Source organism: Maylandia zebra, linkage group LG6 (assembly GCF_041146795.1).
Source record: "Maylandia zebra isolate NMK-2024a linkage group LG6, Mzebra_GT3a, whole genome shotgun sequence".
In the NCBI taxonomy this organism is placed as follows: Eukaryota; Metazoa; Chordata; class Actinopteri; order Cichliformes; family Cichlidae; genus Maylandia; species Maylandia zebra.
The window spans coordinates 13424184-13451769 of NC_135172.1; the positions used below are offsets into that span (position 1 = coordinate 13424184).

Here is a 27586-nt window from a genome sequence, read left to right on the forward strand (position 1 = left end):
CGCGGCCCGGTACCAAGCGACTCGCAGATGGGTACCGGAAATTACATTGCTTTTAACACCTGTTGCTTAGAGACTGGTATAATTTTTATGAGAAATATGCTTTGTGTCATCCTCATGACAATGGAATAAAGCCACAGAATACCTTGCATTGAAGCCCCTCCCATTTCGAGCACAGCCTTCCCATTGGCAGCAGTATCCAGAATCCTTTTCGGGCTTGACATGGAAGTCGTTGATGTGATCCACCAGGTCCTGCAGTGAATCGAACAGCAGGTGGCACTGAAGGGCAAAAGAGGGAATGAAGCACATGGCTGATAAGAAACCTGATTGTGACCTTTTTAGGAAACTTTCACACAAACAGTTGATGTTTTTTTCTTCTTATGTCACTCTTTCTTTTTAATTGAAAATGTTTGAACAGTATACCATTAAAAGCAACCTTTGTCAAAGTATCTACAGTTCCACAGTTCAGTACAGTAGGTGCTATTTCCTAAATTTGTAAACTCCGTAACATATTGTATTATTTAAATAGTTTCGTCTTTTACTGTTACTGTCTTGGAGCAACTGTAACCCACACAATTTCCTTAGGGATTAATAAAGCATTCTGATTCTGATTCAAAGAGAAAATAAGCCTCTGTCTCTAGAATTTTCTGCATTGTCCCAGGATATGGATTTTATATCTGTAAATTTAATGTAAATTAAAAAATAAAATGAAAAAGCAGAATCATCCTAGACAAAACAAACCAATAGGCGATTGTGGCAGAGGTGTGGTCCTTGGCTCAGCTGCAGGGGAGGGGTGGTGCAGTGAGCTCAAGGGGCAGTGCCAGGGAGGTTGGTGGGACACGTGTGTGGTGTTATAGTTAATGAGCTCTCTCTCTTTTCCTGTCTGATTTTTAGTGAAGCCGGAGCAGAGAGTGGGGAGGTGTGTCAGAGTGTGGCTGGAAGCTGCTCGCGTGGGTGCCAAGCCGGGGAAAAACGACAAAGAGACTGTCAGTAGTGTGTGTGATGGCAATAAAAGGAAAATAAACCCATACAGTGTGTCCATTTGTGGTCCTTCTTCACAGCAATAGTATTTTCTATAAATTTGTATATTTTAAACATTTATTTTAAAAAGTTTCTATTGCACTAAAAATCAGGTAGCATGACAGATGTTTTGTCTAATTAAATTAATATAATGTAGGAGTAGGTCGTGGATAATAGGCATTGATTTGTAAATAACTGGACATAAACTTGAGCTTATTATATAATATTATACGAGAGTATCTTTCTAACTAAATAGGCAGCTTGTAATCTTTTGCTTGAGGTTATATCAAGAGATATAAAACGCTCTGGGGTCTACTTGAAGGAAAGGCAGATGCCAAATTTAAAGTGAGGTCAGAGGTCAAATGTGACATGTGTCAAACTATAATAACATGATACAGGCACGCAAGCAAACACTATCAAAAACATAACTTTGGCAGAGTCAACTGCAGTTTAAATGACAGGTAATAAGTATGTGTAAGTATAAAAAGATCATTTCATAGCTCGGATAAAGCCATCATAAAAACATAATGTTATTGATGGGTAACTCTAAATCTTTAAAAGAGTTTTTCCTGTGGATTCACAACAGTCACAAACCCCATGAATGTGTGACACAAGCTTTAAGTGTGCAAGCTGATCATCACAAAAAGTTATTCTTCTTTGCTTCATATTTATGGTTCATCCCATCTTCAAACTTAGTCTTAGTACACAACTATACATTTCTGTGACTTTGATGGCTCTGTGTGCGGTATGAATGTGAGTATTAATGGGTAACTGTGGCTTGGTGTAAGAGAGCTATAAAAAAACAGGTGAAAACACTCTGAGGAACACTGCTGCTGCTAGCAAAAAGGGAGATTCTGGCTATTATTAGCCTGACGTGATGATCTTACTGTATGTAATAAATTTAAGTGTGACGTACTGAAGAGCATGTCCATTAATCATAGCATCTGTTGTTCTGATATATGAGTTACGTTTTGTACAGTTTACCTAATCAAGGTACTTCATTGTTTTTCATTCATTTTTTATACATAATTATTAATCCTTTAGTTCTTAAAACACCAGAATATAATATAGGAAATGGTTGATTTTGACCTTTTAATTCACCCAACTATATTTTTTTAAAAACACAAAGTTTATCTATTTAAAATTATACAAACAGATGAAAAAGTAAATCCCTTTTCACACCAAAATGGTTAATTTGTTATTGCTAGATCACACCGCACACCACACTCATTTTTTTTATACTGTAACCTCTGATAGCATTTATCCCCGCTGACCTCTTTTTCTGTAACTCTCAGCTTTATATATTTTGTTTCCAGCGCCACTTAGTGGTCAGAGTAATGTTTGCAGGCTCTTTTTCACCCTCATTGAAGAAACTGCTTGTGCCTGCTATTAAGTGTAGGGTTTGAAGCGCGACACATGATTAATAATATTATCTGCCAAAATAATATGACTCAAGCTTCTGCTAAAATGCATGCAATAAACATATAACTAATATATAAGTATAACTAAACCTACAATATTTAATTACACGTACCTTCATCCAACGACAGGCCAACTGAGCATCCATGGAGGGTTCCGGAGAAACCGGCTTCTCTCTAGTCTGACTGATGAACATGGAAGAGGGAAAGCTGTAGCTTCTTGGTGGACTTCTAACTGGGACATAAAATGGATAGCCCTGTGGTGAAGCACCAGGTTCCACACCTCGGTGAAAAGGTGATTCCTAAAGCAGAGGAGGATAGAGAGAGGTCAGAGCAAGAGAATTTTGTGGCAACAAAGGCAAGATGTTCATTAGCTATTCACAAGAAAAGAAAAATAATTAATTTAATTTACTTCACCGTTAACGATGAAGAAAGAAGCTGACCTAACACTAAAGCCTGCCACTTTGAGCTTGATCATTAGAAAGATACAACTATCAGAGGAAATGGAGGAAGGTTGTGAAATAATAATGTACTCCTTCTGATCGTGTTTACTTCAAGTGTGTTAAAGTACGATTTAAGAGCTTTTGCATCCATGACATGTATGTTTATTAAATGGGGATTGAAGGTCTGCATTTGTTTTTTGATTTATAGAATACACTTCAGCAAATCCAGTGATGACAATGAAAAAGGGCTTGATAATGTAAAAATGAGGACTTTCTCTGCTAAATGATAAATCTGGTCCAAGAAGGGAGATTTTGTGCCGTAACTAAAGGAGTTGTGTGTTTGATGTTTTCACCATTAAAGCACAGCTAAAATTTGATTTAGACACAATCACTGCGTGGCTGTGTGCAGATGCTGCACCGGCAAATTAGATTCACTCCCTGGATCACTTTTCTATTCAGTCCTGCCGAAGAAAAATGGAGCGCATTCAGCCACGATTAGTCACCGGTGTGAGAATTCTAAGATTGTGGTCATGCCTGTTCAGAAGATTAAGTGATTACATGAATACATACACGTACCTGGAGTGCGTGCTTGTAAAACATTTTTATTATTCTTTTTATTCTTGCAATCGTCTTTAAAATGAGTGCAACACACATGTGTTTGTAATGAACCCCGCTCAGGTTAGGGGAATGTGACATTCCTGGGTTTTTCAAAAGCTGGACAAACATTAAAGGAACTGTTTTAGAAACATGCTCACATGCGTTCATTCTGAGAGACCAGTTAGCTTGTAAAATATTCATTTGTGAGCTGTACAGGTGCTAGTAGTCCCAAAAACCGCTGTTCTATTAATGTCCTCTTGGGTTCCGCTCCCATTTGTAAAATGCCAAAATCCAGCTGTAACAACTACATCTCTGTACAAAAAAAATTATATTCACATTCACAACAGCTTCACAGTTGGTGATCTTTTTTTTATATCTCATCCATTTTGATACTTTTAAGACATCAATTCAGGGGCATGTGCATTTTAATCCGACCAGTGTGCTGACACAGGGAAATGATTACCATTTCCTAGGCCTCACTTCTGCTTATCTGAGATCTTAAACAATCACATGACCTTCTATGAGTAAGCATTTTGTCAACAGTGGAAAGAAAAATCTCCCTTTTAACAGGAAGAAACCTTCAGCAGAACCAAGCTCAGGGAGGAGCGAACATCTGCTGCGACTGGTTGGAGTGAGCAAAATAGCACAGGACAAAAGACGTGATGTGAAAGGGAGCCAGAGATTAATAACAACTGTGATTCAATGCAGAGAGGTCTATGAACATAGTGAGTGAGAAAGGTGGTTGAAGAAGAAATACTCAGTGCATCATGCAAATCCCCCAGCAGTCTACACCTATTACAGCATAACCAAGAGAGGATTCAGGGTCACCTGATCCAGCCCTAACTATATGCTAAGGACAGTTTTAAGCTTAATCTTAAAAGTAGAGATAGTGTCTGTTTCCCGAAGCCAAACTGGAAGCTGGTGCCATAGAAGAGGGGCCTGAAAACTGAAGGCTCTGCCTCCCATTCTACTTTTAAATAATCTAGGAACAACAAGTAAGCCTGCAGTGCGAGAGTGAAGTGCTCTAATACGGTGATACTACAAGGTCATTAAGATAAGATGGGGCCTGATTATTTTAGACCTTGTATGTGAAGAGCAGGATTTTTGATATCTCAAATCAAGATCAACAAGGTCAACAAAATTCGAAGCAGAGGTTTGGCAATACAAATGTGCAACATAGAAGATGTCATTTTTTTCTCCCGTTAATTTTTAAACAAACTAAAACGCTATCCACACAATCCTAGCAACCGCTATCTAGACTCGCAAATTGACATGTAGTTTTTGACAACAATCATTTTTCAAGCTTGATACACTGCTCACAAATTGCTGTTATAAAAATGGGTCTTAATACAAGGTATTGATTCGGTCTGATGCTGCATGCTAAGTATACTGCACCCAGCCACTCAATTCAAATCTTTTTAATCCCCATGTCCTCTCTGGAATGTCACAAGAGATTGAAGTCATTACCAAGTCAACTGATGAAACAAGCAAAACACAACTTTCGTGTTTGCACACTAATTGCAAAGTGCAGCAACGCAAGGAGCGGTAGCATTAGTGCACTCCAGCAAACACATGGACTCACCCGAGAGAAGAGGTGTGGCTGAGGGCTGCTGCTGCTCTGAGGGGACTCCATGGGAGAGGATGGAGAGAGGGAGGATGGCGAGGAAGGGGATGGGGAGAGAGAAGAGGCATGGCGCAAGGAGGGGGACAGGCTGAGGTCCATGGCTGGAGGGGTGAAGCAGGACCCAGGTCGTTCTTGAGAGGAAGACAGGGAATCTAGATTAGAGATTAGAGATAAAGCAGGATCCTTATTACACCCATCGCAGTATCATGATTCATTGATTTCTTGCTTTGCTGAGGTTCATTTCACAAAATGTCCCTGTAATTTTACCAACGCGTTATTGTTTGCAGGTAATGCCACGGTCTTAGCAACACCCCTGCTCACTCTTTTTAAATATGTTTCAAAATATTTTAAATATACCTTTTCAATTTCATTGAGGCATGTAGAACATTTCTATAATCCTCTGACTTATTTTGTTCTTTCTTCTTCTTAGATTTTATAACAATCACAATAAAAGTAATAAATAAATCATGAGGCACTTTTCAAAACACGAAGAAAGTCGCATAAAAAATTGCACAAAGCGACTCCCAGGCCATTTCATTTTGTTATTATCGCAGCTATCTGAAACAATCACACAGAACTCATTAATGTAAGTGCATGGTGCTTCATCCATACTGGACACACAATAGCTACTAGCCCTTTGTTTGTCATCAGTAGTTAAAGCAAGCCATTTATCAGTTTGAAGGTTGGTGGATCAATTCCCAGTCTACCCCAGACTGCGTGTGAAGTCATCATTGGGCAGGATACTGAAACTCAAGTTGCCCCCAATCCATCCTTCAGAGTCTGAGTGTATGTGCAAATGTTAGACAAGGCACTTGGGTATGGATGTGTGCATGACTGGGTGAATGAGACTTTTAATAACAAGAGCTTCCATAAACATGGAAGGGATGACCTTGGCATTGTTCATTAGTTCAGTCACGGCATCCATTGTGAATGATGGATTAGGTCCTCTTTATATGGTGATATATGGACTATTTATTATTATTTATATGGGCTTAAGTTTTTCCTTGTGTGAAGCTCAAAATCTCTTCTCTCTGTCCCAGGTTCACCACTCACCCCAGCTTCAGCCCCTCTGCCTGCACCCTCTACTCTCAGCCCGTCCTACCTGCCTAGCTCTCCAGAAACCTTCCTAAGACTATATTTGCAAACCAACCAACTAAATTTGTTGTAATCTCAGTTTCTATTTTCTGTCCATGGGTCCTTTAATCAATAGCAACAGCAGTGTTTCTGTGTTAAACAGAGACGGAAGCACACAACGCAGTAATGCTGAGCACAAAAGCTGACACAAGAATGAAGACACAAAGTCCATTGTGTTTGTGAATGTCACAGAGGTGCTGTATTTTTTTTAGGTCACTTCATATCAGTGTCACACTCCTCTTGTTATGAGCTGCACTGACAAAAATGGGGACAATCTTCTCGAGGACACAAATGAGCTACTGTTCACTGGGTTTGCAATAATAGGTTACCAGGAAAGTGAGGACAGAGAATCAACCTATTACGCTATTGCATTACCACAGTGATAAACTTAATTACTGCGCCATGACAATATCAAAGTCATGTCATGTGTGTATTTAGGAGAGTAGAAATGATGGAGAATTTATTTCGGTGATGCTAAAACTGCCAGATGTTTACCAGGTTAACTCGTACCTGGAGAAGAAGGAGGCGATGGAAAAGTTGTGCACTGTAGCCGCAGTCGTTTGATGCTGATGTGGGCACAAATAGAGGACGGGCAGCTCCTCTTTCCCAGTATCCCTGGACCGTCTGTGCGACCTGAGGGAAGCTTCAAGTCCAGTGGCTCATCCACAGACAACATGGCCGCCGATTATTGTTGCCCACCTAGCAACAGACAAACAAGTTAACAAACAAAGTGTCTTTATTTCAGTAAAGAGCAATGAAAGCAAATTTATTATTAGGACTTGCTTACTAATGTGTTTTTTTTTAATAACCTCCTGGAATAAATCTGTACATTTCTTTTCCCTTTTCTCTCTCTCACACTCAGGGATACTGAGTCTGTTGTGGGTGCTAACCACAACTCCCCACACTCTGAAATGACTCTGACTCATCTGGGAAAGAAATACCTGGGACCCACAAATCAAAACAATCTCATTTACACGCAGGGAGACATTTCTTTCACACCACCGTGCTAACGGACGACTATATAACAGGTTATTAAATAAAAAAATAATTTTGCACATCTTACAGCTACAGATGAGTTAAAAGATACGATTAATTCAATTAATTCACTCAATAAAGTGAGTTGTATGACTAAAATCATCCGTTTTTCTTGACCCAGGTTCTTAGGCTCTCGAGATTCAACATTCACACAAATAGTACAGAGTTACACATCTTTCTTCATCGGATATCCGCTGGTGTATCATCAGCTATCATTCCCCTCTTAGAATTTGGATAACAATATTCCTCTCTTTAGTAGTAGAGCATCCACATTTAGACTTCCAGATGCAATGAGAAATAATTCTGCAATAATCCCAAAAAAATTCTAAAATGACAGTCACAAAACTGTTACAAAAAGCTACTTAATATCCCACAAACTGAAGTAATAGTAACAGTTAGTCTAGATGACACTTCACTAAATTGTGAATACTTGTTAATTAACATACTACCTACAAATGTTAGTTGTTCTAGGTCATGTATTCTGTAATAAGGCAATTTGAAAATAGCAGGGCTTAGTTCTTTCGTTGTCAATTTTCGTTGTAGCTCAGTTCCCGGGGGGAAATCATAATGATGTGGGCCTGTTACTTTGATCCTCTGCATTTCTGTGGTGAACACTCGAGGGCCTAAACTAGACTTTTCAGTAGTTTTCCACTTCTGATGGTATGATACTCTGGGTGAAGCATGCGACAAAAGTTATCCCAGCCAACGACTAAACTCATGGGTTCTTGTTAGACTAAATGACTCAAGACGCAGATATGTGCTGCAAAGAAAAAAAATCTCCCAGCAGAAAACCAAAGAGGGGAAATTCTTGGACCAAACCCGCAGTGAAATGCTTGACAGCTGCCGGGAAAGTCAACGCAATACACGACATTTTTGCACCTGAGAATTCCACAGCTGTTATTCACTCCGTGTCAGTGGGAGTGTGTACGCGATGTCAAAAAAAGCTCATCTAATGTTGAATTACATTTGGTATTATATATAGGGTGGGCCATTTATATGGATACACCGTAATAACATGGGAATGGTTGGTGATATTAAAGTGCTGTTTGTGGCACATTAGTATATGTGAGGGGGCAAACTCCTCAACATGGGTGGTGACCATGGTGGCCATTTAGAAGTCGGCCATCTTGGATCGAACTTTTGTTTTTTCAATAGGAAGAGGGCCATGTGACACATCAAACGTATTGGTAATGTCACAAGAAAAACAATGGTGTGCTTGGTTTCAACGTAACTTTATTCTTTCATGAGTTCATGAGGTTTATCTACTCTATGTTATACATACATAACTATAACATAGATATACACTCAACAGTCATAGCATTATGACCACCTGCCTAATATTGTGCTGGTCCCCTTTTGCTCCAAACATCGAGTCATGGACTCCACTAGACCTCTGAAGGTGTGCTGTGGTATGTGACACCAAGATGTTAGCAACATATACTTTAAGTCCTGTAAATTGCAAGGTGGGGCCTCCACGGCTCAGACTTGTTCGTCCAGCACATCCCAATGATGCTTGATTTAATTGAGATCTGGGGAATTTGGAGGCCAAGTCAAAACCTTAGACTCATCGTTGTGCTCCTAAAATCATTCCTGAACTATCTTTGCTCCAGCATTATCCTGCTGAAAGAGGCCACAGTCATCAGGGAATACCATTTCCATGAAAGCGTGTACATGGTCTGTAATGGTTAAGTAGGTGGTACGTGTCAACATAACATCTACATGGATGGTTGGACCCGAGGTTTACCAGCAACATTGCTCGTAGCAACACACTGCCTCCACCAGCTTGCCTTCTTTCCATAGTGCATCAAGTTGCCAGGTGTTTCCTCATTCAAAACTTTGATATATATGTTGCTAATTGCAAGTTTACTTTAAAGAAAAGAAAAGAAAAAAGACCGAACCAGGCTTAACTGTTAGCCCTTGCGTTTAATTGCAACCCTAGCATACAGACAAGACAATGGTAAAATAAAAATATTTCCCCATCCTACAAAAAAGACAGTTTGAAAACATTTCTACTTTGCAGAGTTCACTTAAAATCTTACACCCACAGTGCAGAAATGTTTGCAGGTATCCGTTTCAAAGACAACAGTATTTAAACTGCATTTAGTCAGTGTTTGCCTCCAGTGGAACTCCTAACTGGCGCCAGACGTGGGTTGTAAGTGCATTTTGTGACACAACTGCAAAAGCTCCACAGTGTGTCTCACCATATGACTCTTTAATGATAGCTGGCAGCAAGAGCATTCTTAATTTACTTTCACCGGCTGGATTAAACCTTCCAGCTACATGTACACCTCCTTAACTTCTAAACTTGCTGTCGCCGCAAATTCTTCCACAATCACCGACACAATCCCCCGACATAATATAAGGCAGAGGCTAAACCACAATGAAGTCAGTGTTTAGGTCCTCCTGTCGGCTTGCCAGCTACCTCACCACACTAAGTTTCACATTCCACAGCAACCTTGTTGACTTCTCTCTCTCACACGCACACAGCTATTTGGAGGTACTGTAACAGCACGCACACTCAGGACCATATGTCACACCAGTAGACATGTGTATGGCTCATAACCACACATGAGCCCCCAACCTCCCAACGGGTCCACCCCCTTTTTTCCCCTCAGTGACCTGCATTTGGGCAGCACGCCCAGATCCACTTATGGATCCTCCACTGCCTACAAAAACACATCGTTTGACTATTTGCAGACTTACAGTCAAGCATATGTACATACTTGTGCACTAGTGCATGCACTCACTGTCCTATACAGTATAGTACATACTGGTATGGTCTTTGTATGGTCTTTCCATACTGTCCCTCACTGAAAGATGGCACCACTCCTCAAACCTTCAACAACAAAGTTATGCTTAAAACCAACCTACATTAAACCCATTTGTTTGAAATCCAAAACACCTCATAAGTCAGGAGCGTCCTCACACAGTGGTTAGATATGCCTGTCAGAACCCCATAATTCTTACAAGGGAGGCAAGCTGACAAACACGCATACACACAAAGTGCATTGCTTACACATTTTTGCATGGAAATACGTACTGGTTTACACTCAGACTGGATTGCTGATGCTGTGTGTATTCTCAGCACACAAATCGTTATTAGACTCATCCAAATCCCACTTTGACTGTTCGATTTTTTGACGCTATTATATATGAAGCAAAGCAGACACACACATATGCTCACACAGTTTATCCCCTCCCCTCAGGTGTAACACACCCACACATGAGAGTTTGTCCTCCTCTCACAGGAAACATTTGCTTCCACGGTGCCCCGATGTGGCCTCTCCCTCTCTCTTATTTTTTTATTTTTCCTCCCCTGTCTCTCTCTCTCGTGCGCTCGCTTTACTTCCCTCCCTCTCACTCCTTCCTGCGGTTTTCCTCTCCCAGTCCTCCAGCGGAGCATACCTCTCCTGTTCTCTGTACCTCCCACTCCTTTTCCTTTTCTCCTACTTTTTCTTCTCCAGTGCATTTTTGAGCTCCCTTCTTTTATTTCTCCCCAGTTTCACGACTTGTTTTTATTCCTGTTCTGTCCTTCAAATCGAACAAGATACAATGACATGAAATGACAGTGTTAATAACTGAGAAGATAGACTGTAAAGCTTTGGATCAGGCATGGACTTCACAGTCTTGAAGTAAAAACCTTTTTCAGTGTAGGTATTCAATGATTGTTTTTTTTATGTTTTACTCTAGACCTATGCTTGTTCCACGTGTGAAAAACTAGCTGTCAGGATGAGGAGGAATCAGGTTCAACAAGGCAGCAGACAGAGAAAGAGATTTAAGCCAGTCCATCACTCCAGGAACAACGTCAGGCCTGATTTCTAAGGTTTATATATTCTTTGATCTTCCACTCAGTGTCCTTATAAGGTATTATGCAAGACCGCCGCAACAGTGAGGATGATAGGAGGCTTTGTTTTTGTGACGTGGAGGCATACAGAGACAAAAAGAAAAGAGGCCGAGGTGCCCTCGTGAGAAATGAAATTGGACACCTGTTTGAACAGCAGTGGACAAAAAAACAAAACAACTGGTTTGCATTAGGGAGAAAAAAAGGGTTTCTAAGGACATAGAAAGGTTGTTGAGAAGCATGGAGGAAGCAGCGGGGGGTTCCTCTTACCACACACTCTGTGGTGAGTTGGAGGTAAACAAGTTCTTGGAGGCAAGTTTGTTTTTCTTTTAAAGAAAGAGGACAAACACGAGTTTTTCTTTTCTCATTGAAGTCCAAGTGTTGCACAATATGTTTTTCGAGGGCCGGAGAAACTGTGCAGATCATCCAAAACACTAATGACTATATCACATTTCAAACTCCAGTCACAAAAACAAAACCACCTCCGCTGCAATCAAGCGGCTTTTTTTTCTTTTCACCGCCACGGCAGCAAAAAGGAAATTTACTGTCAGTGTTCACAACTTGAGAATGAGTTGCGCTGTTGTTTTATATGATGTCAACTCTGATTCACGGCGCGCGCTCTGTGCCAGCATTCACGAGGGTGAACTTCCCTCAGGAGAGAGAAAAACGGCAACAGTGCGGGGAGACTGAGAGCGAGTGGGCGATGAAAAATGGCAAGGAGAAAACAGAAACTGTGGGAGTCAGACATGGGCTCCCACCCTTTCCTCCCCTCACACTTTTCCCATTATTTGTCTCGGCACGTCTCGGCCTTCCCTCTCTCTCTCTCTCTTGCATCTCGGCAGCACAAAGTGATGCAACTGTACCGAGCAAGTCTGCAATAGCTACCAGTAGAGCCTGCAGTGTCTCTCATACTGACACTGGCGTCTACACCACTTATGAAGGGAGTGGTGGCGACTGTCAGGGGGAGGGGGAGCGGGGGGTGGGCGGGTGTAACTTCTGGAATCAGCGACTGTCTTTTTTTCACTTGAAACATACCACAAATCTCACATCTCTATACGTCAATAAGCTTACTTCTGACTCTTGCTGTCTATAGGGAGACTTTTGAAAGGCATGAAGTAGCTGCTCACTTTACCAAAAAATTTGTTCCAAAAGGGCTGAGCTGCTAAGTGTCATGACAAGAAGTGCACATTAGAAAACCCAACTTTAAAAGTTGAACAGTGCTGTTTATTCAAGCTCAGATTCACTCACACAAACAATGCTTTTCCTATTAATTCCTTGAATTAAAGCCCCAGTCAGCCCAAGAGACAGATCAGAAACTCCATGGCAACCGCCAGCTGCTAGAGGAAAATATATATTCCCCAACCAGATGGTGAGGGGTTGCTAGAGGTTTCTGACTGACCATAGGTGAACTTGATCGCTAAAGGCCCAGTGACGGAGCCTTAGAGACTAGTCCAAGTCCCCCTGCCAAACACAGGTTATTACAGAAAACTGGGTATTCCCCAACAGGTTGGCGAGTGGGTGCTGGAGGATGCTGGTCATCAGTAGCTGAAAATGGTTAGTAGCCATTGAAAACAGGCATCATTTTGACTGCTTGGTTAGCGAGCGCTTGCAACATCATGGATCACAAGGAGGATTGTTGGTGTAACACCTACTTTGCAACTACTCACCAATGAATGGGGAATGCATATTTTTTCTCCAACCAACCAAAGATTTCCAGGAGAGGTCGCTGACCAGTCTGTAGGCCTATATGACTAGGTCCTAGGGTTTGTTTTTACATTCAACAACTTCAATAATCAGGGAGTCAACTTCATTGGAAGCTGCAGTGTTGCACACTTGATACTGTCTGAAATGCCACCAGCAATGATCCTCCAGTGCTTCTAGTAAACTGTTATTGCTAATACAAATTGTATTTAGAAATCTGTTCCTTAGGGTGTTTTCACACCTGCTGGTGTTTAGTCCGCTTAAATCAAACTCGGGTTTGTTTCCTCCCTCGGTGCAGTTCATTTGTGCAGGTGTGAACATGGTAATCACACTCAGGTGAGGAGCGAAAGCAAGACCCTAATTAACTCCAGAGTGGTTCATTTATAGTGTGAACGTGAGCCGACCACGATCTGAACCAACTACCAGGTGTACATTACAAGTTTGAACTAAAAACCACCTTGGATTGCTTTTCTGGGATGTGCCAAGGTACAATTAAGGTACAATTAAGGTACAATCAGTGGTTTACTTTTGTTGCTCCCACCCCAGACACATCTGGACAAGAAGCGAGCTGAACGTTTTTTCGTGGTTTGTAGTGATGCATTTAGTTTTGCTTGGAGTTCATTTTGATTTTTCTCTGTGTGAAAAGAAATCAAATCTACAAAACAAAAGAGCTACAAGGTTACTGTGGCGGGGCGGGGCTTGCGGTGCTGTGCAGGGAAGGCAGACGCACCTGCACAGCGAACGTGAACGTGCACCCAGGTCTGCTGTGGGTTTGTTACAGTTACAAATTAATCAACTTATACGGACCAGACTAAACAATCTATAGGTGTGAAAACACCCTTAGTAGTGACCTCAGCTGTCACAAGTAATAACAGTTATTAACCTGTTACAAAAACATCTTCCATGTCTACTAAATTTACAGACTTTTAACATAATTCTTCACCATATGTATTGTGTTAAAATCAACCATATGGTTGTCAGCAATGCCCTTTAAAAAAAACCTCTGTTATATACACTAGGTAGCATAACAATGAATGAACCAAACCTGCTTTATCATACTTTCAAAGTAGATGAAAGGATGAAAGGACTTGATCTTTAAACAAAATGTTTACTTTGTATAAAGAGCAAGGGAACAGAGAGTCATTTTGTCATAGAACCAAAATTCTTAATGCACCTGAAGGAGTCGCCCCCTGCTAACCATTAGAAAGTGTGCAGGTTCAAGGCACTTTTTCACTGACATGTACTTTTCTGACCATAAAGTACACGACACGCATCATATGTAGAAAGTACAATAGTGGTGTAGCTAACACTAATGGAAGCATTTTTTATTCGATTGCAAGTTAATTATTCATTTGTGTCAGATGCCAAATACACAATAGTTTTTGCTTTTTTATATTTAAATCCCAAACAGACTCCAGTGCAGCTATGACCAAAGAGTCACATTTGCTTTAAAATAAACAAAGTGGAACAAGCTCGATCAACAGGTTCTTAAACAGCATCCAGAATGCTGAAAATCACATTTAGGGACATTAGGCAGTGAAATATGTGTGTTTATTGCAAAAATATGGGATACCTGTTTTTTTATCATATATAAAAAAATTGCTGAACATTTTGGAAGATAGGCCCTGGGAGGAAAATGCTGGAGAGTTATTTAAGACTCCCCCACTTAGAGCACATGGGGTGGGTGGGCGTTAATCAGATAGGAGCTTTATAAATGGAAAGATCAGTTGAGGAAGAGCTGTAATAAAAGATAAACCCCCCTCGTTACAGTTTATCCCTTCATAACTCAAAGATGAACATAACCATGTATAGTAAACTTCATGCTGGTGGAAGTTAAGAGCATATTTGTACTAACTGAACGGTTCTTACTCCTTAGTTAAAGAGGGTCTGTTTTTCTTCTCTAATTCTTCAGTGTTAAGAATTTTGTCAAATCTAACTCTTTTCAAGAAACACTCTGAAACCACTCCTTTGTGTTTACATTAATGAAATGGGTCAAATGAATGCAAGAAAAAGGGGTGATTTGATTTCACTTTAACCATATCAAACCAAATCACTCCAGAGCTTTTCACTCCCTTTGTACACTCGTACTCCTCCCTGACCAACCAAATGGTTTATTAAACCAACAGTTCATTCTTCGCTCAACACCAAGCAGCAAGCAGACAAAGGAAGTAGCTAACTGATGAACATTTAATCAGCCAATTAGCTCTGAAAGAACCATTATTCTGAGAAGAATGAATATTGGATTTAAATGAATAAGTTAACAGACACTTCACCTCTACCTGCAGCTTAAAGAATAGCCTGTGTTGCTCAGCTTTATAAAGTAGGCCCACACTGGTATAGTACGTCTGTTTTGTGTTTTGAGATTGTTTTGCTCATTGCAAGTGTAAGAAACAGAAATTGCTCACTGTTTACTTACTTTTTACGTCTGTTTCATCAGATATCTGAAATGTGCAGCAGTTGCACTGATGCAGAGTTTAATATGTTTTGTGTATTAGTTTAGAAAAGTGAATCACTATAATAGATGGCTATGGTTTATGTATTATCTGTCCTTATGAAAAGTTTCTGTCAGTGGTAAATGTAGGGACAAATTATTGGCCTGTTGACAAAAAGCTGAGGGTTTCATCCCCATATGGTTTAAATCAGAGTATAAAATTTTCTATTCTTCCGTACGTAAACTCTGAACACAACAGAATACGCATAACCATAACACCATAGCAGTAATACAGCTTATAAAAACCACTTATAGAAAATCATACAGACAGAGCACTCATTCACACTGCATGTTAAAACATATGCATGGCCTAAAAGAATCAAAAACATTGGGGGAGATGAATGGCTTAGTTAACTCAGAACATGCTCATCACTGCCAGTAATTAAACCACATGAGGGCAAAGTGAGCATGTTTCACTTATTAAATCATTGTTTGTATCTACCTGTCTGACTCAGCCCATGCCTTATGTTGTAAAAACGAATTCATAATTATTTGTAATTAATTAGTTAGTAATTAGCACAGACACAGCGCCCCAAGCATGCACTTTATGACAAATAGATGCTAGTCAAATTTTTTATAGCAGCAACATCTTTCCAAAAGATATGTTGATCTCACGGTGGTTTTGGTTTAATTATACTTGGTTTTGGACATGAACACAAATGCCACAAAGAGGCATTCTTGTTACACTTCACTGAAGTCCAGCTAAAGGGTCGATGCATAGCTGGCATGCTGTACTCTGTTTTTTTCTGAGTCTGCGCAGGCACAAAAACTGGCATGTGAACTTCTGCATCGATGTTCACATGCACTCTCTGATGATAAATGCTCACATTCATGGAAGCAATAAAACACCTCCAATGAGTTCACTACTCTGTTAAAGGGTGTGTCGGGCAATTCTTTTCATCAATCTAAAAATAGCATATTCTAATGTAACAGCGAATGTGTTTATTCCATCATCTGAGGCTCATCGTCGTATTTATGACCTGTCCACATGTGCTTTGGTATTTTGGTAGCCTTTTTGGCCACTCGTCCACACATAAACTGCATTCTATGTGACTGAAAATGGGAAAAAAAACAACCTTCTTCCAGGTGAAGATTTTCACAAAGTCCATGAACATCATGTCCACATGTAAATTTATATTCTTCTTTTTTTTTTTTTTTTTTTTTTTGATGATCAGCAATCCGGTTGTTCAGTCTGACGTCACTAGCCGTGTCTGGGTCTAAACTCCGCTGCAGCTCCATGTATCAAACGATCACTGTGGCATTACTGAGAGTTGAAAAACTGTCTAAAGTCTTTCATCTTTAATAAAATGATCAGCGTTCTGCTCTACCAGGTGTAACACTTGAGTTTAACATCCAGGCATCCATGAAAACGGAACTTATGACATTTAACGGAGTTAGAAGTTAGCAGGGAGTTAGCTCGCTAGCTTCTATCTAAATACAATATAGCATGTCCTGACTGCGGGGTTTTGGAAACAAATTAAAACGTACAGCTCTGTTATCACTTCCAGCATAAATGAAGACAGAAAACTAAACAGCAGTGACGTTTGTAGGGTTACTGAAGTTGGGCTAGCTGGTATATAATGATGTGCTACGTGACCGCTAGCGACACAGCTATGTTAGCATAATATAAATAAGCTAACTTTTTTTCCACTCGATAAAAGTTAACGTGAGTGTTCTCGGTGGTCAGAAACAAATGTAATCGCATGGCAGGATGCTGTAAAAGGACCAAACTTCAGCCAGGAGAACAACTGAGATAATCCATCCATATAATACGAGGTTAGTCATTCATATACTGCTGCATGGGCTGGGCTGTAGTTACATCCTAAGGTTTTAAAAACTGAGCTTCAATAAATGATTAGCGGTAATAAAAGCCGAGGGAGGTCAACAGGGATCACTGACTGTTTTAGGAGCTTTTTGAGATCAAATAGAAGAAAATACATAACATTAAACATGTTAACAACACAAAAGCCATATTAAACGCAGACTACTTTAGGCCCGGAAGTAGGATTCGTCGCGTCATCACTGAACAACCGGATAGGTTATGTTGCCACTTGTTGCTTAGGAATTCTCTTGACATCAAGTGAGATCATTTTTTTAGCAGAAAATCTTTGTTACAAAAAATACCCATGTATAAAAGTTTAAAAAACAACAACAACAACAATTCAGTAGCATTTTGACATGTAAGGGATCACACTGTCAAATACCTTTCAAATTGAACAATGAAATGGTGCAAAAACAACACAAAAAACAAGATAAAGAAAAAGTAAAAGTATCAACAAAAAGCCTGGTTAGACAAAAAGGTTTTTAACTGAGTCCACAGAGTCGGCTAAATGTAATTACAGTGGGAGACTGTTCCAAAGTCAAGGAGCCACAGACTGAAACGCTCTGTCCCGCTTCTGTCTCGTACACGGGAACACCAGCAGATTGTGAGCCTGCGATCGAACCCTATGAGCAGCAGTCTTCGATTCAATCTGAAATTATTAACTTTTTACTTTTCATTCTCGTTATATTTTAGTTTAGTCTCTTACATCTGTCTCTTCACCTCGTTCAGAACCCCCACCCATAATGCCTTGCAACACATCCGCTACCACCATCCCACCATTTGGCAGCAGGACAAGATCAACATAGACTTCACTTCTCCCCTCTGCCTCTCTGTAATTCCTTGCCGTCAACGGTGCAACAGAACCCCCACACCCACCCACGGGCCCTCCATCCTGACCGTTTCATCCACTGCCACCTTCAAAGAGAAAGACCACGGATGGAGAAGAGGACGAAAAAAGAGAATGGAGGATGATGGAAAAGAATGAGTGGAGGATGAAAAAACGGGAAGGGATGTGGGAAATGAAAGACAGAAAGAAAAGCGAGAAAAGTGTTTTTAACCTTGTCAGGCGAGACAGACGAGGCCAAGCACAGTCTGCATCCCAGAAATCCGTCTCTCTTTTTCCCTTTCCCTCAGTTTTTGTTTTTTCTTTGTCCTTCTTTCCTCTTTCTTTCTCAGCCTCCCTCTTTCATTCCCTCAGCTCTGTCATCCAGACGTAAAACACACAAACACATGTGCCTCACATTCCTGCGTGCAGAGCAGATTCACCCAATTTGTTTCCACTGAGTGTGAGTGTGTGTGTGTGTGTGTGTGTGTGTGTGTGTGTGTGTGTGTGTGTGTGTGTGTGTGTGTGAGGGAGTCTCTGCATGCGTGCTTTCGTATGCGTGTGCTCGTGTATGTGCCAAGCCAGTAAATAATAACCAATCCCAGCTGTACTGTGGACCGTTCCTCTCATTCTAGCTGAGGAAACAAAGAGGGAGGGAAAGGAAAAAGGCTCCATCAAATAGCAGAGTAATGAGCTGGAAAAAAGTCAGCTGAGAATTGAGCAGGAAGAATTAATTTTGTTTTAATGCTAGCAGACATTATGAGTCCTGTAGGAGTGCCAGTCAGTATAGGAGTTGGGCCAGATGCCACCTGAGAAAAACAGTCCATTTGTACACATTTCAATAGAGAGTCAAGGTTCGGCTACCTTTAAGCTATAGGTAAATCACTGCAACAGATTCCTTCCAGATTCCACAAAACAATCCATTACTAAGTTGGCTTCCTCACACTGTGGGAAACAAGCAGACTGACATTTTCATCCAGTTTTCTCTCTGGATTTGTGAAAAACAGTTGAATATGACAGGAACCAAATCTGAAACCAAAACAGGGGTGTTTTTTTGTGCAACCTTAGAAAAGAAGGCGGCTATATCCAAGGAGATTAGACGGGGAAGTAGACAGGACAGCCCACATGAAGAAAGGCAAGGAAGATCTTGAGGAGAGAAATAAATGTTTAGCCACAGGGTCACATCACAGGCCTAGCAGTGTAAGCAGCAATGTCCAGACTTCCCTATCCCTCGCTATCACCTCCAGTTCTTCTGGGTGGATATGTTCCAGAGCCTGCCAATTATAATCTCTCCAGCACATCCTGGGACTTCCCCAGTCTTCCCTCCCATTTGGGCATTTCCAAAACTACTTCACCTAGGAGGTGACACCATTTCGTTTGGAGGAGCCTTTCACTAAGTCCAGACAATCTTCTGTCACTAGCAGCTGGAGGTCATTTTCTTTCTGTTACTACTCACTGTGGTGATACTGTCCTACTTTTCTATGCATCTAAGGTGGAGATACTGACTTTCCTATATGGCAGGGATTACAAGCTCTTTATTGCTCTCACTGTTTCAAGATTAAAGCAAATCTGTTATACAGATTTACAGTGTAATAATTTTAACTCTGCAAGTTGTCCATTAAAAAGTGGAGATTAGTCCTGAAACAATAAAAACAATCTCTCTCATCTCAACTTTAATGCCACTGATCTGGGTCAACACCACCCTTGCCTGTTCCTCACCTCTCCGCTAATTTCATTACATTACAACTTTAATTACATCATTACTTCGCCTGAGCCAAGGTGAGCCATACCCGAAACTCTGGCTGATTGGGACCCACACCCAGTTTCACACCTTGGCTCAGGCGATTAGAGGATCATCAGGGGGTCCTTTTGTCCCTCTGTGGGGGGAAACTCCCACTAGGTTTAAATCTGGGACTCCCCACCATTTGACCTTAGAACTGAAGAAGCTTCTCGGATGAGAGGTGAAACGTCTTCAAGCAACTTAAAGAAGTCCAGACGCTTTTCTTTGCAAGCTCCTTTGACCAGTGCCACTTGATTTTCCCTTCAGTGGAATAACTTATTAAAAAAGTTTGGAGTGCTTTTTAAATCCCTCGTCAGACTCCTTATCTTACACAAAGGTTTTCTTCTGAAGGCACTTGCGCTTTCCAAGATGGTGTCACGCAGTTTAATAGCAAAGACCCTGGAGATCAGATGGAGTCTTTGCATCAAGCAACAAGAAGACCCTAGACATGAACATGACATAATTTCCTTAGGGATTATTAAAGCATTCTGATTCTGAATCTAGATCCTCTGGGTCTACTTTTCAATGGTTTTGAATGTGCAATAAAAGTAGTGGACCACCAAAAGAGTTCCAAAATGTTACTTTGTGTCATTAGTTTGAGTATATCACTTTTAAAAAGGGAAACTGTTTTAAAGAGTGTTGAATCTTTGCTTGACCACATTTGTCAAATTCAGTTCAGATCAAGTCACAACAACAGTGGGCTCAAGACGTTTCATATAGTGAAGTATAACAGGGAGATAAACAATAGAGAGAAAACCCCAACAATTAAACGACTCTCTATGAGTGAATACTTGGCAACAGTGGGAAGAAAAAACTCCCTTTTAACAGGATGACACCTCCGACCTAACCTGGCTCAGGGAGGGGCAGCAATTAAGCCAACAATCTTTCATGTAGGCTTCCTAGCAGACCTAGAGATTTGTTGAGACTGACACCTACGCAAAATTTAACATCATCAAAGTAGCCACAAGAAAAAAAAATAAACAGTCATCATATTGTTGTCTACATCTAAGGCCACTTGAACACAGAACAAGATCCTACGCCCATCTGCGACGGCACTTGAGCCCCCTTTACAATCATAATTCCCAACCTTGAGGAGACAAGGCTGTTTCCTCTCTTTCTCTACCTCACAACTCACTCCCTCGCTCTGCCAGGGCTTTTTCACTGAGGCCAGCATTTCGTTTGCCTCTTTCCTCCAAACACAAACCCAAAAGAAAGAAAGAGGGGTGGGAGAGGAGAAAATGAGAGAGAGAGACGGGGGGGGGGGGGGTTTGAGTCGGGGTTTTCGGAATTTGGTCTATGTTTGGATTGGAAGCGAAGGCCCCAGCGCTGGGCTCTCAGGAGGATAATGGAAAAGAGGGAGAGAAGAAAGGGAGGTTTATGGCTGTGTGTGTACCCTCACAGGTGGTCGGCACATACTGACGGGTCCGGGGGGGGCTTTTGTGTGTCAAAATGTGTGTGTGTGTGTTCACGTGGGGTTGCCGAATCGTGTCCGCCTGTTGGCAAAAGTAACGCCATGTGTGCTCAAAGCATGTATGCTCAAAGATACATGTGTGTATCTTTGCAGATGTTGGCACCAACGCATGTGCGCTTTAGCTTGTAAGAATCAGAGAAGAGAGACGTAGAGAGGAGGTGAATAAGACATTCCTTAGATGCAGAGGAGTGGGGGGGATGCAGGGAGCCAGTGGTTAGTTAGTGGTTTGAAACTAAGAGGAGAAAAATGAACGTCTCGTCCAGGGCTAGGCCTGAAAATGCTACCGCAAACCAACCAACAAGCCAAGTGGGAGAGGAAAGGAGACCGGAGCACAGAAGAGGAGAAGGGGGAAAAAGCGAAGGATATGAAGAGAACCAGTGAGGCCTCCTCTTCCTCCTCTTCCCATATGAGGCCTGCTAACTCCTGCCTGTGCCGCAGGGGAGAAAGAAGGGGAGTGGTGCTTTTATAGCTGGACTGAACCGACTGAACCCATCATGTACAAACAGCAGGGAAAGTATGGAGACAACAGAGGCCTGAGGCCAGCAACCACGCAGGGGGCTTCAGATGGTTTCAGGTTGAGGGCCACAGGAGGGCTGGAGGTCCAAGGAAGAGAGGGATGGAGGAGTAAGAGAGAACCCCTCCAAATCTCCCTCGAGTCCCTTTTCAGTGATACATCAACAGTTTTGGTTGTTCTTTCTTTTACCTGTTGCTTCTTTTATTCACCTTTGTCCTTCTTTTCTTTCTTTGACTATTTTTCCATCTCTTTTCCTTGTTTTCTTTCTTATTTCCTCCACCCTCATCTTCATTCTTTGGTTATTCCTGCCGCATGTCTGCTCCATTTTCATTTTCATTCCTGTTTGCCTTTATTTTTGTTCCCTTCATTTTGTGACATTTCTTTCGTCTTTCTTTTTTATCCCGTCTTTCTGGCCTTGGATTGCTTCCTTTCCCAAACTGTTTTTTTTTTCTTGGCTCATCACTGGACTACTCCACTTATTAAATAACTCATTCAGTCAGTCTCTTTTTTTGGCTAAATTGCTTTCTTCCTTCATTCCTTTTGTCTTTTTTTTGCTGCACTTTTTTGTATTGCACACTCCCTTTCTTATGTTTTATTCCTTTTCTTTTCTTCTGACTACCGTCCTATCACATCTGTTCCCATTGTTTTCCATTCTCTTTCCATCATCTTTGTTTCCCTTGTTTTCCCTGCCATCCTTTCATTCTTGCGTTGATTTCCTCCTTTGTTAGTCCACATCAGATTATTTATTTTTCACTTTATTCACTTCTTCCATTTCATCTTCTGCCATCCTTTTCCTCCCCGTGGCTCTGTTTGCCCTGAAACTTTAATTTTTGCCCATACAGTTTAGTCATTTTGTGTATTTTCTTATAACTGATTAGTGTTGTGAACTGTGATCCTTTGTTTCTTTTTTCACTAACTTTGTTTCTACTTTTTTTGTACTTTCTGGTCTTTCTTCCTTATTTTATCATTCCTTCCTAACTCTTATCTCCCTATTCTATTTGTTTCTTTCTTTCTCCCTCTTTTAACAATTTACTTAAAACTTGTACACACAACCCTGCAGGTGTCCATATGCATGAGCAATGTTCCCACCCTGTAGCAGACTGAGTGGGTGGAAGGGGCCTGTAAGACAGATGCACCCAACAACAACAGGAAAGGAGTTTTCTTGGCTCAGAGTCTTTTCTAAAATCCATCCATGTGCGTCTGCCCAACCTTTGGAGAGCAGCATGATGCAACAAGCCTGCAACACACGCAGTACTGCATGACATGAAAACCACAAAATCAGCAAAAACTTTCGCCCCGACCACCATGTAACATCAGTAAGGGATTTTTGTTGGTCTTATGCACCAGTGGCCACTCCCCAAACCCTAAACCAGGATTTCAGACCCCGGAGAATTGAAGTCTAAGTGCAAGAATGAAGTTGGGAAGTGTTTTTCTGATACAAACTTATGCAGCAAAGCACAGAGGAGCTATGCTTGGTGTGAGGAGAGTGGAAGTTTTGTGTGTGCTTTGTGTCCACCTTGCCACACTTATGGGTGTGTAGAGTTGGTGTATATGGGAGTATTTGTGTCCCTAAATATGGCAACGTAGCTGTTTTAAATTTAAGCATTTGAGTCTAGCACAAGTTGGTAGTTTGTGGACAGAAAAGGTCTTACGGTATGCAATTATATACAAACACAACTGTGGATCGCCGCAAAAAACGACAATAACGCCACTGTTACAATGCATGAAGCTAAAAATATGTCCCTTGTCAATGCATTTTCTCAGAGTATAGGCTTTCTGCTAATTTGGTTCAACTGCTTCCAGAGTGAAGACGCTACATTAGGAAATTCCAGCCAATGTCAGTGTTCAAAATACCAGTCTGGGCAATACCAACAGTAATACTTGGTAATCGTGTAAAGAGTCTTTGAGATCTTAATTAATCAAATAATCTTTCAACATTTAGTCAGACCACATCTGATACAGGCAAGAGAGAGACACGGGAGATGAACACAGGCCACTGACACTGCTAAATGCCATCTAATTTTTAGATATGCCAATAAAAAGTCAATAAGGTCAATGCCAATATTTGGCTGACATGTTGTTACAACCCCACTTCAAACTTCATGCCCCACCTTGAAAGCACTTTACCCCACCTTTTTATTTGGGCATGCTCGTATGGCACAAGCACAGTGGACACAGTACAAACTGGTTACAGGATGATGGCAATAACTGTAACACAGGCCAAATGATGTGGATGGTACATCGATGTGCAATGCTAGTCCAGTTAACTGTCACTCAGAAAGCAAAAAGAATTGTGGTGAAGAAATCAAATGTAATTGATTTTATGGGTTTTGTTTTGGGTTTTTTTTTCTTGATTGATATTGGATTTCTTGAATTGATCGAGAAGTAGTTCTAGTTAAGCTGAGAAATTCTTAGTGATCTGACAGCCAAACAACGTCCACCCTAATTTTGTTGTTGTTGTTTGTTGATAAACTGTTTGTTCATAAAATGACAATGTGAAACAATATTGACCACAAACCTTTTCTTGCTAGATATTCCAACAAGGACATCCAGCTGAGTGTAAGGTATATCTCCAGTCTCAGCACAACTTTGCTTTTGGAAACTATTTTTCAACCAGACATCAAGGTAAAGGGGACAGCTGATGCTTTTTCATATGTAGCAATTCTTTTACAGCTCGTTGAGCCCTAAAATTGTGATGTAACTTACCAATTTGTTACTAACCAATTCATTTGCACTCTTCTTTGTAAACAAGGAAATAATGCTGTTGTTTTCCTAGCTTGGACCACTGTCCCTCACATCAATGTTTAATGTTTAAAATTCAACAAAACAACATTTCATCAAGTCCACAGAGTTTTAGTGACTGGTTATTTCTTTAACTTTTTTTTTCTCCAAGCAAAATACATTTCAGAAGAAAATCAGAGCTCCCAGACGAAACCCCTGAGGAGCTCCTGAGATTACCAGGAGTAGGAAGATCATATATGGCTGTAAAGATTATTGTCATTAATATTAAATTAATCGTTTTAAGAAAAAATCATAAAATGTCATTTCAAAAACTCAAAGCAATATCTTTGAAAAGGTCAGAAAAAACAATATATATCCAGATTACAGACAAAGAAAACCACGGGTGCTAAAGATTTCTAGTATTTTTATTGATTAGATTCATTAAAACCCCTAAAGACAACAGATGTCAACCTGTATTAATACTGTAAATGTTTGTTTTTTAATACTTGAATCATGGCTCGTATATTTATACATAGCTAGTTAAATTCTGTAAGTGCTGCCACACTTATGGCCGCCACATATTGTAAATCAATATTAGGGAAACGTCAAGGGACTCTTAGATTTCTAGATACACAGACAAAGCTGAGATTTACCTTATAACAGCCTGTTAGTGAGGCAGATCTTCTCCCTGTAGTTTGCCTGAAGATGCTTCTTCAATGGTCGTACTGTGAGCTCAGAAATTCATCAAAATCAAGCGAGTTTGTCCGACGTGTCCTGTATCATCTTCATCAAAGTTGTCGGTTTTCACTGGCTGCTCTCAAAATCAAAGAAATCTGCGTTGTTGAAAAGCAAATCCTCCCCTCGGGGGATCGTTCGGAAGGTAAAATATCTATTGCTAGTGGTCAGTTTTCACATATGTATTGGAAAACCTTGTCCTGGGAATATTTTTTCTTCAAAATGACTATTATGTAAAAAAAATTTAAATGAATAGGGATTTTTTTTTAAATTGTGTGTCACTCAAATATACGAATGCAGGATACTCTGCGGCGTAAATGTCAAATCTGGCGTAAAATCAGGCTCTCCGAGAGGCGCATCGCTCAGTTGCGACGCTGGTCAACTGAGCTTCCAGCGGCGGAGAGGAGGGAAGAAGCTGTCTGGGAGGGAGAAAGGGAGAGGGGGCGTGGAGAGACACTGTGACAGCATGAGCGAGAGAAAGAGAGGGAGAGAGTCCGACATCCGAGGGAGCATTCCTCCTCCAGCTGTTGAATATCTGGACGTTTTCATTGCAGCGCTTCTTCATTTTTATTTTGTCATAGGGGAGACCGGGGATAGCTGTAACGTGGGTCAGTTGTAACACTTCCAATTTCTCCAATCAGGGCTAAGTTTCAAATGATGTGACTCATCCTGTGCATGCCCAATTCAGTTCTGCTATCACATGTGAAAAATCAGCACATTTTGTCAAACACAGACAATTTAACATGAAAAAAAGTAATTTGTATGCCAAAAAGTAAGTTTTTCTACTTTATTTCAATTTGTAATAGCATTATCTGCTTTGCAGCTAAACTCAAACTTAAATTATGTTATTTGTATGTCTATGGGGATATATTCTGTGTAGGTCTTTAGTGCTAATGTTTTAGCCGTTGGCTGTAATGTTAGCTAGTTCATGGCTATAGGAGTCTGGGTCAGTTGTAACAGTAACAGTCTGGGTTAGTTGTAACAATAATGCAGATGTTACAACTTACCACACTATTACTTTAACTTATATTAAACAAGTTGGGGCAACGACATCAGCAGAGAGAGGTTCACTGGTCGCATTTGTATATGCGGTTAATGCCATTGGCAACACAATTCCTCCACTGTTTGTGTTCCCACACATACATTATGCAGACCACTGTGTCAGAGATGGACCAGTAGGAAGTACTGGTAGTGGAAATAAATCAGGATGGGTGCAAGAAACAGATTTCCTCATCTTTCTGAAGCACTTTGCAAACCACACCAAGGTAAGCCATGATAAAAAGTAATGGAATTGCGATGCTGGTGAACAACTACATTTTTTCAGCTTCATTGTTATGTTCAAATTGGTGCAAGAGTTGTAGGTTATAATGCCCACTGAGCCAATGAGGCCAAATTCAAGGAAGACCAACCAAAATTAATGAAATATTCAGTTGCAGAAAATTCCATAATTTGTCTTTTTTGGGGGGTTGGAATATGTTCAAAAGCTAGATTTCTGCATTCTGTCACACACATTCATGTGTTGAATAAACAAAGATTACATGTTAATGTTTTGTTAGTACCCTTATTTCATTGTGTTACATTTCACCCCAGGATATGTTACAACTAACCCAGACTATGGGGTTAATTGTAACATTTCACTCTTTGTGTTTGAGGCCATACCATGCAATGGGTAATTGTGCTGCAGAGAAAATAGCTGCATTATTTAATAGCAGAGACATGTAAATACTTTGCATTACATTTTGAATCCACTACCTTAAAAGAGCTTCAATTTACAGACAGAAATGTCAAAAATGTTACAACTATCCCCGGTCTCCCCTACTTTCCAGATCCAAATTGTTGCTACATATCATCCATCCGTTTCATGCTGATTTAAAAGTAGGGTGTAAGTGTGCGTGATTTTCAATATTTTTGCAATTACTGGGAATTAAATCGGGAATCAAAAGCGGTAATTATGCTACAAACCTTGAATTTCTAGATGTTGATTTTAAATTAAAGCACACACACTCACGACTGGTTGTGCGAGCCTCATGTGTTTGTTCTTGTAAATAAAAGATGTACATTTATTTGTGGTCCCGTTTTAAGGCTTTGACATTTGCCTTTGTGTTATTCTTTCTTTCTTTGAGCTTGAAGTGATCACTTAGACCAGAGGGTTGAGAGGCACAGCTGCCCCCTCATTAAAATGAAATCATAATCTTCTTGGATGACCTGTACCACAAAGCAGGTCATTTAATTTTTCATATAATTCTATTACAAATGCACCAAAAGACACAAACAGCAAAGCCGCTGTGGTGAGGCCCACAAGAGGCTGAAATTGAAGGTGATGCTCAGCAAACAACAATCATCCACAGCAGCCTGTATTGGCACACTTGTCACTCGAATCCATTTATTTGTTTATTTTGCTATTTAGTTGCTTTCAAAG

General features: G+C 40.6%; 1 protein-coding gene across 2 annotated transcripts in view; it reads right to left on the reverse strand.

Annotated features, from left to right (window-relative positions):
* The window catches only part of LOC101484847 (zinc finger protein GLIS2), a 30418-nt gene extending 4864 nt beyond the window's left edge, over positions 1–25554 (reverse strand). The window contains exons 1-5 of one of the 2 annotated variants that reach the window (XM_012924079.4): positions 25086–25554; positions 6744–6932; positions 5058–5230; positions 2552–2737; positions 143–276 (exon numbers count right to left, since the gene is read on the reverse strand). In XM_012924079.4, the coding sequence (XP_012779533.1) occupies positions 143–276; positions 2552–2737; positions 5058–5230; positions 6744–6909 (659 nt within the window). In that variant the 5' untranslated portion in view covers positions 6910–6932; positions 25086–25554. Of the gene's footprint in view, positions 1–142; positions 277–2551; positions 2738–5057; positions 5252–6743; positions 6933–25085 lie in introns of both variants that reach the window. The other variant, XM_004569083.4, reaches the window with a different exon arrangement.
* Positions 25555–27586: the final 2032 nt, after the last annotated feature.